The sequence below is a fragment of the Vigna angularis genome, chromosome 6 (genome assembly GCF_016808095.1).
Source record: "Vigna angularis cultivar LongXiaoDou No.4 chromosome 6, ASM1680809v1, whole genome shotgun sequence".
NCBI classification, from domain to species: domain Eukaryota; kingdom Viridiplantae; phylum Streptophyta; class Magnoliopsida; order Fabales; family Fabaceae; genus Vigna; species Vigna angularis.
The window spans coordinates 14787370-14808316 of record NC_068975.1 but is presented as its reverse complement, the minus strand read 5'-3'; the positions used below and the strand labels follow the sequence as shown (position 1 = coordinate 14808316).

The window sequence follows — 20947 nt, the reverse complement described above, 5'->3', positions numbered from 1 at the left end:
AAGGATTTTTGCGTCATCCTTCTAATGGTGAAGCTTGGAAGCACTTCAATCGTAAACATCCATCCTTTGCTAGTGAACCGCGCAACGTCAGACTTGGTCTATGCTCTGATGGTTTCACCCCGTACATTCAGGCCTCTGCATCACCATATTCATGCTGGCCCGTGATAGTTACCCCATACAATCTACCACCTGAGATGTGTATGACAAAGCCTTACATGTTTTTATCGTGTATAATACCAGGTCCATCTAATCCCAAATCATTGATTGATGTTTATTTGGAGCCTTTGATTGATGATTTGAAGAAGTTATGGAATGGTTTTTGGACGTATGACGTTTCAAGGAAGCAAAATTTCCTTATGAGGGAAGCCTTGATGTGGACTATTAATGACTTCCCAGCGTACGACATGTTATTTGGTTGGAGCACACATGGTCGATTAGCTTGTCCACATTGCATGGAACATACAAAGTCATTCCAATTGAGTTATGGTCGGAAAAGTAGTTGGTTTGACTGTCATCGACGGTTCTTGCCCATTGATCACCCCTTTAGAAGAAACAAAAAGGCATTTCGCAAAGGGCAAGTTGAAACAGATTTGCCCCCACCGAAGTTGACTGGATCACACGTTTGGAGAAGAGTTAAAGACTATCCAAAAGTCACTGAATCTGGTCAGAATAGGATAGAAGGGTTTGGAGAATGGCATAATTGGACGAAAAGAAGCATATTCTGGGAACTTCCCTATTAGAAAGACAACTTGCTAAGACACAACCTGGATGTCATGCACACAAAAAAAAATTTCTTTGACAATGTCTTCAACACAATTATGAATGTTATAGGTAAGACAAAAGATAATGAGAAAGTGATGACAAATTTATGAACAACGAAAAACGGCGCCAAAAACTTGTTTTACCATCCGCAAGTGTGACCGAATCGTATCAAGTAAGAAACTCGGTAAGACCAAGTATCGTTCTCCCAAAGGACTCACGACTGATGGACAAATTTGTAAGCACCAAAATATGATGTCACAAACTTGTTTTTCAATCGGCAAGTATGACCGAATCGTTCAAGTAATAAACTTGGTAAGACCAAGTATCGTTCTTCCCAAAGGACTCACGGCCTAGTTTAGTTATGTGATTTCTTGATTAGCTAAGACTTAAAGACGAAATATTTGGAGTTTAATATGCAAGACAGAAAATAAACATGTATGCATGAAGTTTTGATCAATGGCTAAAACAAAAGACACACACTTTCAATGGAATATATTAATGAATATGTTGTTGGGGGTCAATTTCATCTCATCCACTCTCATACATTTTAGGAATTCAACATTCAAATCATCATTGTTAATGCCACTCTCTAAAGTACCATTCTAGATGGCTTCTCCCTAATCACGAGTTCATACAATTCCTAGCATTCCTAATGATTAGTTCATAAGTGCAGGAGCTTAACGACAACCAATATAATATTGGGAGAAATTCCCCGGATCTAGACTTCCCCGTACGTGCCCGTATCGACAAAACCAATAATCATGCATTGAATGAGTTAAACTATGCAAGCATTAAGCAAAGAGGAAAAACCCTAACTAATGATGAAAGAAAGCATAAATCTTAGATTAAGATGCAAGCATAAATTCCATATATGAGAGCTTCAAGAGATTACATTGATTCCCCAACAAACATACAAAGTTTAGTTCACCATATTCATGGTGAACCTAGATGAATTACAATGAAAGTATGAAAGAATAAACCCAATAAAGGTGAAGAGGTAGCCTGAGCATCCAAGATCCTCCTTCAAAGGGGTGGAAGAGAGAGTGTTTGCCTCGTTTCTACGAAAGATGCCTAACCCTAGGAAACCCTAAGGCTTAAATACCATTCGTAAATTACAAAAAGTCAAGCCCAAGCCCATTAAAGTGCCGCTCAGCGGTGATTGCGCGTCTCGTTTTCTCCCCTCAGCGGCCATTTTTCCCCTCAGCGGACCTCCCGCAACCTCTTAAGTGCCGCTCAGCGGTAAGATGCCGCTGAGCGGTGACTTCGACTTCTTCTTTTTGCACTCTTCGATTCCTTTTCTGATTCTATCTCTCTCCTTCTTCACTTCTTTCACTAAATTCACCTTAAAACCTGCACAAAAACACTGAAATCAAGCATAAACCTGTCCAGCTCTCTTATTTCTGAAAATATGGATAAAAGTATGATTTCAAGCTAGTTTCTAAGTCTAAAGGTTGCTTTTAGTATCAATTTTAAGCATGAAAATAACAGTTTTTCAACTGTTATCACAACCCCAAACTTAGAACTTTGCTTGTCCTCAAGCAAACAAAATGTAACTCAATCTCCAACCAATTCATATGATGGTTCACTCATTCAAAAATCCTCTTTTTCAAGATAAATAACAACTTCACTCAAACTTATGACTAAGAGTTCAATCAAGATGTGCACATGCTTTAGTGTTCACAAAGTCATTTAAATTCCAACAAATGCTATTTTTCATGAATGATCAATCAATTAAGCATGGATGTTCATGTGCTTATGGAATATTTCCTCACTAGGTAAAGTGTTTCACTCGACACACAAGTGTATAAGAGGTAATCACTCATTCACTCTACTATCACAATGTCACATGAATCAACTTTGCCTTTCATTTTACCACAATCAAAAACATTCACAAGCATGCATCATCACAAGGACTTTTCAATGGCTTATAATGTGGCTGGGCTAACAAGAAAATTGGTTTTTCTGGATCACAAAATCCTTGAGTTAAGAGAATCATAACAACACAATCATCTTATTCATTCCCAACTTTCTTTTACCTTTGCATTTGCATTGAGCTTTACTTCTTTTTCTTTTCTCTTTGCATATTCTTACTTTTTAGCTCTTAGCTCAATGCTTTTCTTTTCATGTTTTCCCAACAACCCCAAACTTGAACATTTAACAATACCACACAAGATCTTCTACTTAACTCAAGGTAAAGATTTTCAATCAAAGGTTTTCAGTGTATGTTCAAGGCTAAGGGTTCAAAGGATAGAACACAACGTGTTCTCTTTTAGTAGGCTAACTTTATGAATTTGGCCAATAAAAAGGGTTCCAACAAATGGCCTTGATCACATGATGCAAAACAAGCAATTGATTCAATCATAGAAAACCTGGGCAAAATCATTCATGCTTTCAAAGTAATATCATTCAATCATACCAAAAACTCTGGAGCTCAAAACCTCACATATAAGCTCATTCACATTTGACATACACATCCTGCTTAATCTCACAATCACAATCATGATATCATGCATTTGTTCACAAAGCTTGTGAATCACCTGTATAAGCATTTTAATGTGCACATCTATCTCAACATCAATCAATCAATAAGCATCATCAAGCAGTACTTATCACACAATCACAGTTAATAGCAAACCATCATAACAAACCAGGTTTTCAATAGAGTACATCAAACCCTAATCTAAAAACAAAAACAAATAAGTTCAGAAAACTTAAACCACAAAAGCATAATCATATGATAGCATTCATCAGTAAATGCTATCTCAGCTCCTCATCAGTCTGAGTTGTCCTCTGTATCTTCCTCTTCCTCCTCATCTTCATCATCATCAAATGCATCTTCCTCCTCAGCTTCATCTTCTTCCATATCTCTAGCTGAAGCTTCAGCTGCTCCAGCTCCTCCTCCATGTACTGGTTCTTCTGGCCAAGCTACTACATTGTGGAATTCATCCATAGTCCACCTGTGGGCTGGAGGTGTATCATACATCCCCACTATCATCTCAGCAGTGGCCACCTGCCCTCTGTGTATGGACTGCAACTGAGCACCTATAAGAGACATATACATGTCCCTCATCTGGAATGGTTCTGCTTCATGTGTATCAGCAGATGTTTGGCTCTGTGCTGGCCCTCTCTCTCTACGAGCCCGGCGTGGTGGAACTGGCTGAGCTACATCCTCACCTCCACAGTATTGTCTATAATAAGCCTCATCAATAGCTTTTCTTGGCCTCTCAAATGGTGGAACAGAAGTGTCCACCCTAGCTAGCTTGCAAAGGTGAGTGATCAAAGAAGGATGTCCTAGTGGTGCTTTGTTGTTTGAGGTGTTAGCACATACACTAATTTCATCAGCTATCACCTGCCCAATATTAACATTCAAATTTCTGATAGCACAGTAGATGAATAGTGCCCTGCTGAGAGTAATATCTGACACATGTGAACATGGCTGAATGTTGGCATGAGAAAATGCCATCCAATATTTTGCAAGAGGATTCAAATCTATCCTCCTAATGTTAACCACTGAGCCAGATCTATTCCTTTGGAAGTGTCCTCCAGGTATACACAACACTCTCTCCACATCCTCAAAATTAGCACCTTCCTCCATGCAAAGAGCAAACTGACATTGCTCACCAGCCCACACAGTATCCAAGAAGTTGTTGATAGAATCAGGGTCATACCTGATAGCATGGCCTCTGACATAGCCCAAATAATTCTCAGCTGGATAATCACCAATCTTCTTTGCATTGGCATAAAATTCCTTCACCACAGCTATGTTGGCAGGTGCAGGATAAGTGGCTAGCTTTCCCCAATCATTCCCTAACACTTGCTCTCCAAATTGAGGAGCAAAGTTAGGTATCATTCCAACCTTTCTCTCCATCAGAAGTCTCCTGTCCTGAACCACCCTAAAGTGCTTCTCATGTTTCCTAGAGAGGAACCTGCCAGAATGGGGTTGCTCTGGTTCCTTTTCCTTTCTCTTGGTTGCCATGGTTTTCAATCTTTTTCCTGATGAAGATGTCATTCCTACATTCAAAACACAAACAAAACCACAGAACATGATGTTAATCATTAGTAAAACACAGAACACAACTCCTTTCAAAGCTAAACCACCGCTGAGGGCCAGAATTTCCCCTCAGCGCCACCAGTGCCACATTCCAACACGCAAAATTTTAGAAAAATCAAATCTGGCAGAGTGCCGCTCAGCGACAGATTACCCCTCAGCGGTAACTCTGCAGATTTTGGAAAAACCTATTTTAAAGCTGTCCTAACTCCACCCAAATGCAATTTTCAGTTTTCCAGTTCATAATCATGTAGTTTAATCGGTTCAAACATCAAATATATCATCAAATCATGCATAGAAATCAAAACCCCTAAATATTCATGCTTTGACAATCATATTCAAATTTAAGAACCCTAGAATGAACAAAATGCATTTTACTTACTTGGGTGGAGATGCTAGATGCAATGAGAATGCTTCCAAGCTAGAATGCTCTCTTCCAACCCCAAACTTTGATAGCACACTAGTGAAAAAGTGAGTGGAAGAGATATTTTCTTAAGAGGGAAGAGTGAAAAGATGTGGAAAACCTAAGAGAAGATGTGTGGAAGTGTTTGTGCAGAGAAAAGCCAGAAAGTATAAGACTTTGCGCAGCTTAGGGTTTAAAAATACCCTAATGGGCTCGGGTCCCGCTAAGGGGAACTAAAGCCCAATCTGCGAGAGTACCGCTCAGCGGCCCTTTCGTGATGTGCTCCTCTCCTTCTTTTCTTAACCTACGTGTCTTCCCTACATGCCCCTCATGGGTTCCCTGCAATTCAATGTTAAAAATGCTTATGCAAATCCTAACTAAAATAAACAAACAGAAACAATCAATCAACTGGGTTGCCTCCCAGGTAGCGCTTGTTTAACGTCACGAGCCTGACCCAAAATCCACCAACACCCATCAGTAGGTGTTTCAAACTCACCAGCACCCATCAGTAGATGCAAAATTTTCTCACTAACACCCATCAGTAGGTGTTACAAACCTAGTATCCTTCAGTAGATACTTAACCACCTAGCATCCTTCAGTAGATGCTGGATCCAACAAAATATTTACAAGATAATGTCCACAGGTTAAAAATTATAAAACTAAAATCAAAATCAAAAGTTTGTCAATCACTGGGTTGCCTCCCAGCAAGCGCTCTTTTAACGTCATTAGCTTGACCCAATAAAGTTCAAGTTCCATCTTCTTTATAGTTGATGTAATCATTCCACCAACTTCTCAACTGCTTCCTTTGGACTGTCTTGGTTCTTCTAGAATATGGAGACTCTATCTCTATCACCTCCTTCTCTTTAAAGCCCTTCACAACCCACAACTTGTTCTTGATTCTTACTGGTGTGCCAAGTTGGAGTCTTCTTTTCTTCCAGTCTCTAGGAATTTCTTCTCCTCTTCCAATCTCCTCTTCCTTGGGTACCTGAAACAACAAACAATGGTTACCTGAAACCTCAAGATCTTCATCTTTATGTCTAGTCATGGGTGCATCTCGAAATGCAGCTTTATAACTAGCCTCTTCCTCCTTTGCTTGCGTTTCATCTTTGAAGACATCCACCACCACTCTCTCCTCTCTGTCCTGGAGCACTACTATACCTTCATGTACATCTATGATGGCCCTGGCCGTTTTCATAAACGGTCTTCCAAGTATGATAGGTATTCTCTCGGTCTCCATTTTCATCACCACAAAGTCTGCCAAGAACTAAAGTTTGCCAACACAAACTACAATGTCTTCTGCAATCCCACATGGCTCCTTTGAAGATCCATCGGCCATTACTAAATTAACCTTTACAGGTTTCATTTTAACCTCGCCAATTTGCTCCAGTAAAGAATAAGGTATCAAGTTAACACTTGAACCTAAATCAAGGAGAGCTTTCTTTACCTTTTTCTTCCCTATAGTACAAGGGATAGAAAAACTACCTGGATCTGGTGCTTTAGGAGGGAATGACTCTTTCTTAACAGTTATACACTTTTCTTCCTCAACATCTCTACGTCTCTTCTTTGTAGAGGTTCCTTCATCTGATTTTGTGTAAACTGCAATTTTCTGTAGAATTTGTTCCCAAGGTGCGTCATTATCCACCATTCTGAATAACTCTGTGAAGTCCATTTGTTTCTCTTGATTTGTTGGAAAAGGAAAAGTGTTCTTTCTTTCTACTTCTCTCCTTTCTTCTGTTTCTCCTTCTTCTAACTCAATTATCTCTTCATTCACACTCTTTACCACTTTGCACTCTTCTATGGGGTTAACCTCAGTATTAGCCCCAAAATTTCTATTTGGCCTCTCTTCCAATTGCTTGGTAATCTGACCCATTTGAATCTCCCAATTCTTTATAGCAGCTTCAGTGCTCTTTTGAGAAGATTCTGTTTTCTGTATGAATTGCTGAAGAGTTTCTTCCAACCTTGTTTGTCTTTCATTAAGCATAGATAACTGTTGCCACAAGGTTGGTTGCTGCTGCTGCTTATTATATTGATTAGCTTGCCCAGTTTGTCTTTGGCCAATGCTTGGATGTGGTTTCCACCCTTGATTATAATTCCCTTGACGGTATGGAAATTGATTAGCCATGAAATTAACATCCTCCACGGCTTCCACTGGAAAAGCACACTGACCATTGACATGATCACCTCCACATAATTCACACAACTGGGTTTGTACCTGTGCAGCAGATTTCAACTCTTTAGGTAATTGAGCCAAAGTTTTAGTCAGAGTCTCCAACTGTTGAGTTAGAATTTTATTCTGAGCTAGCAAGGCATCATGTGTTTGTAATTGAAGAACTCCTTTTTGTTGCATAGGAGCTCCTCTCTCACTGTGCAGCTCATTGTCACTAGTAGCCATGTTTTCTATAATTTCAGTTGCTTCCTCTGGAGTCTTCCATTTAATATTGCCTCTTGCTGAGGCGTCCAGCATCATCTTGGTTTGTGAACCAAGCGCTCCAAGGAAAGTTAAGACTACTTCTTGATCTTCAAAACCATGCGTGGGAGTTTTACGTAACAAGCTTTTATACCTGTCCCATGCATGCCCCAGTGATTCTTCCATGCCCTGCTTGAATGAAGAAATCTCTTGCTTGCCTTTGGTCACCTTAGATTGTGGGAAGTATTTGTTTAAAAATTTTGTGACCACTGCTTCCCACTCTGTGAAACTTTCTTCTGGAAAAGAATTCAACCAAAGCTTAGCATTGCCTCCCAATGAAAAAGGAAACAAGCTAAGTTTGATAGCTTCGTCTGGCACCCCATTAATCTTGACCGTGTTGCAAATCTCGTTAAAGGTAGTAAGGTGCTCATATGGGCTTTCGTGAGATAACCCATTAAATTGATTACTCTTCACCAGTTGAATTAATGCTGGCTTGACCTCCATGTTGGCTGCATTGACTCTAGGTCTAGCTATGCTGTTAAAGTGCTGAGGTCCAGCAATATTAGTGTAATCTGCAAGAGTTCTTCTAGCATTATTGTTCTCCATACTTCCTGTGCTATGAACAGAGCCTTGTGGTGATGATTGTAGGAGAGTTTCTGGAGAAGGGAAAAGTTCTCTAGACGTTCTGATTCTTCTCCTCCTTCTACTCTCGTCTAGACCTTCAAAAAGAGGTTCTGTTGTTTTCTTACTCCTAGTTCGAATTGCTTCCTGCATACACAAGAAAACAAAACCCTAGAAAATATTTGTTAGCACAAAAAGATATAGAAGAAGATATATATTCAGAAGATAAAAAGATTTAGAAGATAGAATCAAATAAGATAGAATAAAATAAAACCTAATCTAAAAAAAATAAAATCTAACCTAATCTAAAAGATAAAATAAAATAAAATAAAATCAAATCAAATAAAAATAAAATCTAATCTAATCTAAAACAAAAATCGAAAAATAAAAACAGAAAATAAAAACAGAAATATAAAAACAGAAATTCAAAATTAAAGTCAAAGATAATCAATAATCACACAAATTAACCAGTTAAACCACGAATCCCCGGCAACGGCGCCAAAAACTTGATGGACAAATTTGTAAGCACCAAAATATGATGTCACAAACTTGTTTTTCAATCGGCAAGTATGACCGAATCGTTCAAGTAATAAACTTGGTAAGACCAAGTATCGTTCTTCCCAAAGGACTCACGGCCTAGTTTAGTTATGTGATTTCTTGATTAGCTAAGACTTAAAGACGAAATATTTGGAGTTTAATATGCAAGACAGAAAATAAACATGTATGCATGAAGTTTTGATCAATGGCTAAAACAAAAGACACACACTTTCAATGGAATATATTAATGAATATGTTGTTGGGGGTCAATTTCATCTCATCCACTCTCTAAAGTACCATTCTAGATGGCTTCTCCCTAATCACGAGTTCATACAATTCCTAGCATTCCTAATGATTAGTTCATAAGTGCAGGAGCTTAACGACAACCAATATAATATTGGGAGAAATTCCCCGGATCTAGACTTCCCCGTACGTGCCCGTATCGACAAAACCAATAATCATGCATTGAATGAGTTAAACTATGCAAGCATTAAGCAAAGAGGAAAAACCCTAACTAATGATGAAAGAAAGCATAAATCTTAGATTAAGATGCAAGCATAAATTCCATATATGAGAGCTTCAAGAGATTACATTGATTCCCCAACAAACATACAAAGTTTAGTTCACCATATTCATGGTGAACCTAGATGAATTACAATGAAAGTATGAAAGAATAAACCCAATAAAGGTGAAGAGGTAGCCTGAGCATCCAAGATCCTCCTTCAAAGGGGTGGAAGAGAGAGTGTTTGCCTCGTTTCTGCCAAAGATGCCTAACCCTAGGAAACCCTAAGGCTTAAATACCATTCGTAAATTACAAAAAGTCAAGCCCAAGCCCATTAAAGTGTCGCTCAGCGGTAAAATACCGCTCAGCGGTGATTGCGCGTCTCGTTTTCTCCCCTCAGCGGACCTCCCGCAACCTCTTAAGTGCCGCTCAGCGGTAAAATGCCGCTGAGCGGTGACTTCGACTTCTTCTTTTTGCACTCTTCGATTCCTTTTCTGATTCTATCTCTCTCCTTCTTCACTTCTTTCACTAAATTCACCTTAAAACCTGCACAAAAACACTGAAATCAAGCATAAACCTGTCCAGCTCTCTTATTTCTGAAAATATGGATAAAAGTATGATTTCAAGCTAGTTTCTAAGTCTAAAGGTTGCTTTTAGTATCAATTTTAAGCATGAAAATAACAGTTTTTCAACTGTTATCAACGACCTAGTTAGTTATATGATTTGTTGATTATTTAAGACTTGTGAACAATTGATTGTAGGTGTTAAATGCAAAAGACAATAATTAAACATGTATGCATGAATTTGATCAATGGAAAAGAGGAAATCAAACACTTTAATGTATTAGATGGATGAGTATGTTGTTGGGGTAATCAATTTCATCTTATCCACTCTCATATACTATAGGAATTCATCATTCTTTTCATCAATGTTAATGCCACTCTCTAAATCACCTTGCAAGAAGGCCTATCCTTAATTACGAGTTCATACAATTCCTAGCATCCCTAATAATTAATTCTGAAGTGGAGAAGCTTAACGGCAACCAACCCTCATATTCCTATGTCTAGGCAATATGCTATTGGGAGAAATTCCCCAGATCTAGATTTCCCGATACGTTCCCATATCGACAAAATCAATAATCATGGCATTGAATGAGTTAAACAATGCAAGCTTTAAGTAAGGAGGAAAAACCCTAACTAATGATGAAAGAAAGCATGTATCTTAAAATAAGATGTTAAAACACAAATTCCATATATGAGAGTTTCACAAGACTACATTGATTCCCAACAACAATACAAGGTTTAGTTCACCATATTCATGGTGAAACTAGATGAACAATATTGAAAGAATGAAAGATAGAACCCTAGAAAGATGAGAAGGTAGCCTTAGCATCCAAGATCTTCCTCCAAGGGGTGGAAAGGTGTGTGTTTACTTCGTCTCCAACCAAAGATACAAACCCTAGGAAGTCCTAAAGCTTATATATTATTCGTAATATTACAGAAAAGTGGGCCTAAGCCCAAAATACCACCGCTCAGCGGTACTAGCGCAAAGTCAATTTTCCGCTCAGCTGCATTTTCACCCCTCAACGGAGCCAACGGGTGTTCCTGAGTGTCGCTTAGCGGTAAACTGCCGCTGAGCGGTACTTGCGGCTTCTCCTTTTGCACTTTTTGAGTTCTTTTCTGATTCCATCTCTATCCTTCTTCACTTCTTTCACCAAATTCACCTTAAAACCTGCATAAAATACTGAAATCAAGCATAAACCTGTATAGCTCTCTTATTTCCAAAAATATGAACAAAAGCATGATTCCAAGCTAGTTTCTAAGTGTTAAAGGTTGCTTTTAGTATCAATTTTAAGCATGAAAATAACAGTTTTTCAACTGTTATCACAACCCCAAACTTAGAACTTTGCTTGTCCTCAAGCAAACAAGATGTAACTCAATCTTCTACCAATCAATACAATGGTTTACTCCATTCAAAAATCCTCTTTTCAAGATAAGTAAAAACTTCAATTAAGCTCATGACAAAGACTTCAATCAAGACATACACATGCTTTAGTGTTCACAAAGTCACTTAATATCCAACAAATGCTATTTTTCATGAATGATCAATCAACTAAGCATGGATGTTCATGTGCTCATGGAATAGTTCCTCACTAAGTAAAGTGTTTCACTCAAATACAAGTGTATAAGAGGTAATCACTCATTCGCTTTACTATCACAATGTCACATGAATTGACTTTGCCTTTCATTTAACCACAATCAAATATATTCACAAGCATGCATCCTCACAAGGACTTTTCAATGGCTTATAATGTGGCTGGGCTAACAAGAAAATTGGTTTTTCTAGATCACAAAACCCTTGAGTTATGAGAATCATATGAACACAATCATTCTTACTTATTCCCAACTTTCCTTTGCATTGAGCTTTGCTTTTTCTTCTCTTTTCTTTCACTTTTTCTTTTTCTTTTCTTTTCACACACTTAGTTCTTAGCTCAATGCTTTCAATTTCCCTTTCATAACTTCCCAACAACCCCAAACTTGAACATTTATCAATACCATCAGATATTTTCTACTTAACTCAAGGTAAAGCTTTTCACAAGGGGTTTTCAAGTCATGTTCAAGGCTAAGGGTTCAAAGGATAGAACACATAGTGCTCTCTTTTAGTGGGCTAAATTCATGCATTTGGCTAACAAAAGGGTTACCAACAAATGGCCTTGATCATATGATGTAAACAAGCAATTGATTCAATCATAGAAAACCTGGGCAAAGTCATTCATGCTTTCAAAGTAATAGCATTCAATCACAAAAATTCTAGAGCTCAAAACCTCACATATAAGCTCATTCACATTCCACATGTACACATCCTGCTTAGTATCATAATCACAATCATAACATCATGCATTTGTTCACAAAGCTTGTGAATCACCTGTATAAGTATATAATGTGCACATCTTAACATCAATCAATATCAAAGCATCATCAAGCATTACTTATCAAACACCAATCATAAGCAAACCATCATAACAGACAAAGTTTCCAATTGAGTACATCAAACCCTATTCTAAAAGCAAAACTGAATGATAAAACAAATCCTGCTCTAGTGTTTTGAAAAACTCAGCCCTAACAATGATGCCCTCTCCCAATCTCAAGTTGTTGTAGTAGACCGCCCAACCTCTGATGTTCAGCCTTTGCTCGTTGACAAGTCAGACAGGATGCTACGAAACGAGCGACATCACTCTTCATTCCTGGCCACCAGAAAGACTTCCTAAGGTCTTGATACATCTTAGTCATGCCAGGATGCATGCTAAGACGGCTGTGATGCCCGTCCTCCAGGATTATTCTCTTCAGCTCGCCATCGTTAGGAACGCACGTCCTATCTCTGTAGCGTAGGAGACCGTCCGTTCCAGTGTTGAAATATTTGGCTTGGTCCGTACCGAGCGCGTTCAAGATCTTCACCAGTTCTTCATCCGCCGATTGCTTCTCTCTGATCCGGTCAAAGATATCACTAGATACTATAAGGTTACAGCATCTAATACTGTTCGGTGCTAAATCAAATTGCAACCTTAAGTCTCTAAAGCTTTCCACCAAACTCAGCTCTTTGACCATCATTGCCGAGACATGAACTACCTTCCTACTCAAAGTGTCCGCTACAACGTTCGCCTTCCCTGGATGGTAGAGTAGTTCAAAGTCGTTGTCTTTCAAGAACTTAAGCCACCTCCTCTGCCTCATATTCAACTCCTTCTGATCAAAGAGGTACTTGAGACTCTTGTGATCGCTGAATACTTGGAATGTGGATCCGTACAAGTAATGTCTCCAAATCTTCAACGCGAAGACCACTGCTGCCAGCTCCAAGTCGTGCGTAGGATAGTTCTTCTCGTGTATCTTCAATTTCCGAGAAGCGTACGCGACCGCCCTTCTTTCTTGCATAAGCACACGGCCCAAACCTTGATGAGAAGCATCGCAGTAGACTTCGAATGGTTTGACTGTGTCAAGAATGACCAGAACTGGAGCGCTCGTCAACTTCCTCTTCAATAATTGAAAACTTTCTTCACACCGATCGGTCCAGGCGAACGAGTGATCCTTTCGGGTCAGTTGTGTTAATGGCGCTACTATCTTAGAAAATCCTTCAATGAAACGTCTGTAGTAGCCCACCAACCCCACAAAACTTCGGACTTCCGTGACCGAACGTGGACTCTCCCATTCTAACATCGCTCCCACTTTTGCTGGATCCACCGAGATACCTTCAGCTGAAACTACATGCCCCAAGAACTATACTTCCTTCATCCAAAACTCACACTTAGATAGTTTAGCGTACAACTCCTTTTCTCTTAATACACTAAGCACTATCCTCAAGTGTTCTTCATGCTCTTCACAGCTCCTTGAGTAGATGAGGATATCATAATGAAGACGACCACGAACTTATCCAGGAACTGCCTAAAGATGCGATTCATGTAGTCCATGAATATCGCTGGTGCGTTCGTTACACCGAACGGCATCACTACATACTCGTAGTGTCTGTAACGAGACCGTAATGCTGTCTTCTGCACGTCTCCTTCTTTAACTCGAATCTGATGATACCCAGACCTCAAATCAATCTTCGAAAATATAGTAGCCCCATGCAATTGATCCAATAGGTCGTCAATCCTCGGCAAGGGGTACTTATTCTTGATGGTCAGCTTGTTTAACTGCCTATAATCGATACAGAGCCGAGAGCTGTCATCCTTCTTCTTTACTAAGAGAACAAGCGCTCCCCACGGTGATGCGCTCGGCCTGATAAACTTCTTATCCATCAAATCTTCAATCTGCTTCTTAAGTTCAACCAATTCTGCTAGTGACATCCGATAGGGCGCAATAGAAATGGGTCCTGCTGTCGACACCAAATCAATAGTGAATTCTACCTCGCGAGGGGGAGGTAGTCCAGGAACTTCATCCGGAAAGACGTCCAGGAATTCATCCACAACTGATCGTCCTTCACTCAGCTTGCTATTGGACGATCATTCATGACTTAAATCTCCAAACTCTTCATCCGCGTGCGTCATGATCAGGAAGCAACTGGCGCCCTCCACGATGTCCTCCCTTAGCTGACCGAGTGTCACCGATAACTCTTCTTCTTCTTCATCCGGAAATACCAACTTCTTCTCACCGTAATCTATGAGAATGCGATTGGCAGCCAACCAATCCATTCCTAAAATCACCTCTAACTCCTTTAGAGGTAAACAAATGAGGTTAACTTTAAATCTACGCCCTCAACTTCTATAGGACATCTAATGCAAACTGTAGACGTCCTAACCTCACCAGCCGTTGGGGTTGACACCACCAGGGCAAACTGCATCTCGCTCTCAACTAAGCCCAGTTTCTCAACGCACGCCTTCGAGATGAAGGAGTGTGTTGCCCCCGAATCATATAACACACAACAAGGCAATCCATACAATAAGCAAGTGTTGGTGATAAGGGTACCTGAACTTGTTGCTTCAGCGCCCGTTATGGCATATACCCGACCAACTGCTTGTGCTCGACCACCACCTCTCGGTTGATTCCTTCCAGCATTTGGTGGCCTCATCACAGCTCGTCCTCCCATGTTGCACTCACTCTAAAAATGTCCGTTCCTCCTGCAGCGAGTGCAATACTTTCCCCCTACTAACTGAGGACACGACGAACGGTAGTGTGGTCCTCCACACTGAAAACATGTTACGGTCCCTTGCGGTCCAGACCGTCTGACAGCAACTACTGCCTGAGACCCGCTTGAATTCGATGGCTGTGTTGGACGAGCGTAAGGATTCCTTCTCAAATTCGTATTGCCTCTAGACAATACCGGTCCCCTCACCACCTGTTGTTGCTTCTTCTGTTGTTCTACCTCTACCACGTTCTTCTCCAATACCTTGCCTTCTCAACCATGGCAGGAAATGACTTAATACATAAGCTGGATAACAGTAGCTTCAAATCACTCCTCAACCCATTTTTGAACTTCCTACACTGCCATTCCTCACTGGTGACCATAGTGTTGAATCTCACTAAGTGCTTGAACTTGTTGGTGTATTCCAAAACGGACATCCCACCTTGCACTAGCTGACGAAACTCCACCTCTTTGGCAAAACGGACGCTATCAGGAAAATACTCCTCATTGAACTTGCTTCTGAAGACTTCCCAAGAGATAGGACTTTGAGCATCCGCTAGTATCATCTTCATGCTCGTCCACCAATGATTGGCTTCCCCAGTTAAGAGATATTTTGTGAACTCCAGTCTATTATCATCAGGACACCTCTTGGCATTGTAGATCCGCTCCATATCACGCAGCCACTGATCTGCCTCATCAGGAAGGCACTTTCCGTTGAATTTGACTGGGTGATGTTGGAGAAAACTCTCCAAGCTCCACTCGGTCTGATGGATAGCATTGGAAGTGGACGCTCCAGAGGTGTTCCTGGTGGTCGCGATAATCTCCATCAACTGTCGTTGGGTCGCTTCAGAGTTGGCTCGTGCGGCTTTCAAACTCTGCAAAGCGGCCGTGTTTTGCTGCACCAAGGCAGCGTTCTGCTGCTGTAAAGCTTCTATTACAGATTCTAATAATCTGTTGTTGTCGGGTGCATCATGCTCGGTAGGTTGAGGAGGAGGTCTTGGTGCCATTTGTTCTCTGAGAAGCAGAGAAAACAATGTTAGTTAAGTTCAAAGAGCTTAAAATACTCATTAAACGAACGTTAAGCACACAGCAAAAATCATGGTGTACTCATAACCTATAGTGTTCCTTAAGGAACAAAACTGCTCTGATACCACTAATGTAACATCCCAAAATACAGCAATAAACTATATAATAGAATAATTACATTTAATAATAATTCAGTTCAGTCTTACACTAAAAAGGAAACGAACGTTACTAGCTGAACGGCCTTACAGAAAGAAATTACAAAGTTAAACTGTACAACGGTACAACTATCCGAACGGTTTTACAAAACAATAAACCGATCGTCAAACATAACCAAAAAGGGGAAGGTGATCGAACAACCACCTTACTACAAAAAAAACTAAACTACTGACCGAACGCCTCACTGTTCGGTCTTAACTTCAACTTCAACCAAATTTTCTTGTTCTAGCGCCTCTTCCAACAGTGCGTCCCCTTTTGCTCACATCCACACGGATGATCATTGCAACCACAAGACGGACGTACATAACGAGACATGACAGAAAACACAGGGTAAGCTTATATAATTTCATTCACGTATAACATACATTTTTCCACACACAATATAAATTCAACATACGTATCATACAAAACCTATTAATAGACTGACTGTCCGGACTGTATGAAATCTATGTAGCTACAGGCGTTCGTGCACCCGAGTGATGTAGTAACTGGGATGCCCTCATCAGCTGCCACCCGAGGTTAACCCTGTCTGTCCAAAGTAACCCTAAGGACTAGGACCTCCTGCCGTTCCCACACATGACCTACCCTCCTCTACGTGAAGACGAGTACTCACGGAACATCAGGATGAACAGCCAGCTTAGCTTACCCACAGTGATACATTACAAATTCCAATATTCACACATGAGTCGTTCCTCCCCAGAACGCTCGTCCATAATTCACAACATTTCCATATCACATTTTCTTCATCTTTCATTAATAAACATCTCCTTGAACCAACGCGTACAAAGATTTATGAGTATTCCAAATAACGGATGTTCAACCTGAACTCAGAATGAGACCAAACACAGGACGAGACCGAGAGGTCTCCAATTCAAGAATGGATTTAAGATTAAAGGGTTGATATCGGATTGAGGAAAAATAACGAGTACAATCATAAATCACCATAAACAAATGGAACGAACATCAATTACCACATTGAGCCAATTAGATGAACTGACTCTTGAGAATTTCAATTGAACATCAAAAGAATCAAATCAAGAACGAAGACTCTAAAATGAAACCAATGAATAAGGATATTTCAAGACCTTCGAAACTAATGCTTATAATGATTCACGTGAAGAAACCAAACACTTGTAAATACTTAGATTAATTGAATTTAGTATTAAGAAATCCCATTGTCAGTCAAAGACTGAACACTATAGTGAGCGAGCCCTAGAGAGCTTGAACGAACGCTCGTATAATGAAGTTTAACTTAAGGAGATAGAACGAGTGCCTGGTGTAAGACCAAACACTTGTTTAGGACGAACACTTGGTATGAGACCAAATGTTACTAAACTGAAAGAGAAGAGGCTTGGTAATTATACCTAGATATTATTAGTGTTTACGAATAACTACAATATACAATTACATATATACATATATACATATATATTAAGATACTTAGATTTATAACAGAACACCAAGACACAGCTATACTTGGCCGAACGCTCAAGCATAGTAATTCAAAATGCAGACGCTCGTCCTACATTAGGATTATTCCCAAATGAAAGAATCCACTTCTAACCAGGTTTCCTAGAATTACCGAACGGTCGAAGATCGTTCAGTAACGAACGTACACTTTCTTAGGGAAATCATATCAGGATTATTCATATTCCAACTCATTATTAACATAAAGTTTCACAACTTTATACATTCATATTTCATACCACCCAAACATAGAGATTTCATACATCATACATAACTTAGTCATATTTCATTTTCACTCATTAAATAAACTAACGTTCATGTACTACAATCATATCAACCATCATACATTCAATTCAGTCAATCAAATAACGAACGTTCAAACATTTCAACAACATACAAATTAAATTAAATAAGCTTCCCTTACCTCTAGCGTGAACGAACGTTCCAAGAGGCAGAAATGGGATTCGCCTAACTAAACTTCTTCTACCCTCATGCTCAACAATCCTTTAAACTAGACCAAACAACAGACCAATTGTTTCAGAATAAGACTATGGACTCATGCAACCAGAAGTTGGTTTGCATGTGCCAGTGAACGAACAACTAACGGAGAAGAAGACTTACCAGATCAGAACTCGAAACTGATCAGATCAAACTGAAGCTTGGGACGCCGGGGGTGCTTCTACGGTGCCTGAACGGAGTTTGGAGTAGAAAAATGGTGAGTTTCGGTAGAGAGAAGGGAGAGCTTTTTAGAGAGAAGGAGGAGAAATGAAAGGTCAGATTTTTGAAGAAGAAGATGCATGCAGATAGAGTGTGACGTGATTTTCCAAGACTTAGTTTTTGCCTAAAACGGACGTCCGCTCATCTGCTGACACCTGCATTCCACTATCTGAGTTTCGAATCCTCGTTGTTGGACACCTGGCGTCCGTTCAGAGGGGTTTTGAGTGCGTTTTAATGGTTCTGACACTGAGGGGTTTGTGAGTGCGTTTTAATGGTTCTGACACTCTCTCCCAACCCCAAACTTAGATGAAAAACTAGTGAGAAAGTGAGTGGAAGGGAGATTTTCTTAAAGAAGAATGAAGGGAAAAATGTAGAGAACCTTTGGAAAAGTGTTTAGGAGTGTGTGTGCAGAGAAGAATCTGAAAATAAAGGCCAAAGCATGACTTAGGGTATAAAAATACCCTAATGGGCTCAGGTTCCGCTAAGGGGAAATCCTAAGCCCAACCTGTGATACCAGCGCTCAGCGGCACTTTCTTGATGTGCTTTTCTTCTTCCTAGCTTGACCTAGGTGCCTTCTACTCATACCCCTCACTTGCTCCCTACAATTAACGTCTCAGATCACTCAAACATTCAATCCCTATCATGCAACTAAAGCAGAATCAAAACAAACAATACAGATAAAATCAATCAACTGGGTTGCCTCCCAGGTAGCGCTTGTTTAACGTCACGAGCCTGACCCAAAATCCTCCAGCACCCTTCAGTAGATGCAAATCTTTCTTACCAACACCCATAGTAGGTGTATACAAACATAGTATCCTTTAGTAGATACTCTTCCGCCTAACATCCATCAGTAGATGTAAACCCTGTAACAAACTTATAACAAAAACAAAAATACCCAAAAGTTCAAAATTACATCACCAAACCAAAAATTAAAAGTTCTTAAATCACTAGGTTGCCTCCCAGCAAGCGCTCTTTTAATGTCATTAGCTTGACCCAATAAATCTCAAGTTCCATCTTCTTTTTCTTCTTCTTTCTACTGAACTTCTTCAGAAATTTGATCAAACCAGGAACCTGTTGCAGTGTCTCAATCAGAGGAACTTTAATCTCCAATTTCTTGAAGATTTCCATAAAGCACTTAAATTTCTTTTCCTTCCTATGATTCTTCTTTAGATGAGGATGGGATTTTTCATATGATTCCTTCTTCTTTCCTCTCATCTTCTTTTTCTTACTTTTCCTCTCCCTAAATTTTCTCTTTTTCTTTTCTCTTATTTTTTTCTTCCCTTCTCTTTTTCTTCTCTACTTCTTTATTTTCACACAAATTTTCTTTCTCTCTTCTCTCTCAACCACTTCTTTTTATTTCTCTTCATCTTTATCTTTCTCACTCAACTCTTCTTTTTCTTTTCTCTCTATCTTTTCCTCATCTCTCCCTATTTTTTTCAGCAAAAATCTTGTCATTTTTAGTGACAATGGCTTGACCTTCCTCCTTAAGGTTAACTTCAGTATTAACCTTAACGTTCAATCTCTGACTAATGTAACGAAGGTGCATCTCCATACTTTTACATGATGCTTCAATGCTTTTCTAAGTAGAGATGGAATTTTTCAAAAATCGTTGAAGGGTGTCATCCAAACTTTCTGATAGAGAGGATTGATGTTGCCATTGTTGTGGTGGCGGCCTATCAAATTCTTCGGCAGCTTGAGAGCTTTTGTGATGACAATTAGATATCTGTATGTACTGTTGAAGTGTGTCTTCCAACGTTGTCCTTCTTCCCGATAGAGAGGGTTGTTGCTGCCATTGTTGTGGTGGTTGATTCTTAAATTGTTCGACAGCTTGCCAAAATTGACTTTGATCCATGCTTGAGTGAGGTTCCCACCAGTGGTTGAAATTACCTTAATAGAATTGAGTGCCCATATAGTTAAATTCTTGTCCGAATTGCATCCTGCAAACATTAGCCACAAAACTCTAGAAAATATTTGTTAGCACAAAAAGATAGAGAAGATAGATAAAAAAAATCAAAGGATATAATTGAAAAGATAGGAAGATAGGAAATAAAAACAGAAAAATAAAAACAGAAAATAAAATTAAATAAAATAAAAATAAAAACAGAAAATAAAATAAAATAAAATAAAAACAGAAAATAAAATAAAATAAAAACAGAAAAATAAAATAAAATAATAACTGAAAAATATAAACAGAAAATAAAAACAGAAAATAAAAAAACGAAATTTAAATTCAAAATTCAAAAACAAGTCAAAGATAATCAATAATCACACAAATAAACTAGTTAAACCACGAGTCCCCGGCAACGGCGCCAAAAACTTGATGACAAATTTATGAACGCCGAAAAACGACGCCAAAAACTTGTTTAACCCTCGGCAAGTGTGACCGAATCGTATCAAGTAATAAACTTGGTAAGACCAAGTATCGTTCTCCCAAAGGACTCACGGCCTAGTTAGTTATATGATTTGTTGATTATTTAAGACTGGTGAACAATTGATTGTAGGTTTTAAATGCAAAAGACAATAATTAAACATGTATGCATGAATTTGATCAATGGAAAAGAGGATATCAAACACTTTAATGTATTAGATGGATGAGTATGTTGTTGGGGTAATCAATTTCATCTTATT

The 20947-nt window shown here is 39.3% G+C and overlaps 1 protein-coding gene across 1 annotated transcript; it reads right to left on the bottom strand.

The window, feature by feature from the left end:
- Window positions 1–14869: 14869 nt before the first annotated feature.
- Window positions 14870–15900, bottom strand: LOC108319742 (uncharacterized). Its single transcript, XM_017550981.2, has 2 exons — window positions 15252–15900; window positions 14870–15162 (listed from the first exon to the last, which is right to left on the bottom strand). Exons 1-2 carry the CDS (start codon window positions 15898–15900, stop codon window positions 14870–14872), a joined length of 942 nt encoding a protein of 313 aa, XP_017406470.2.
- Window positions 15901–20947: the final 5047 nt, after the last annotated feature.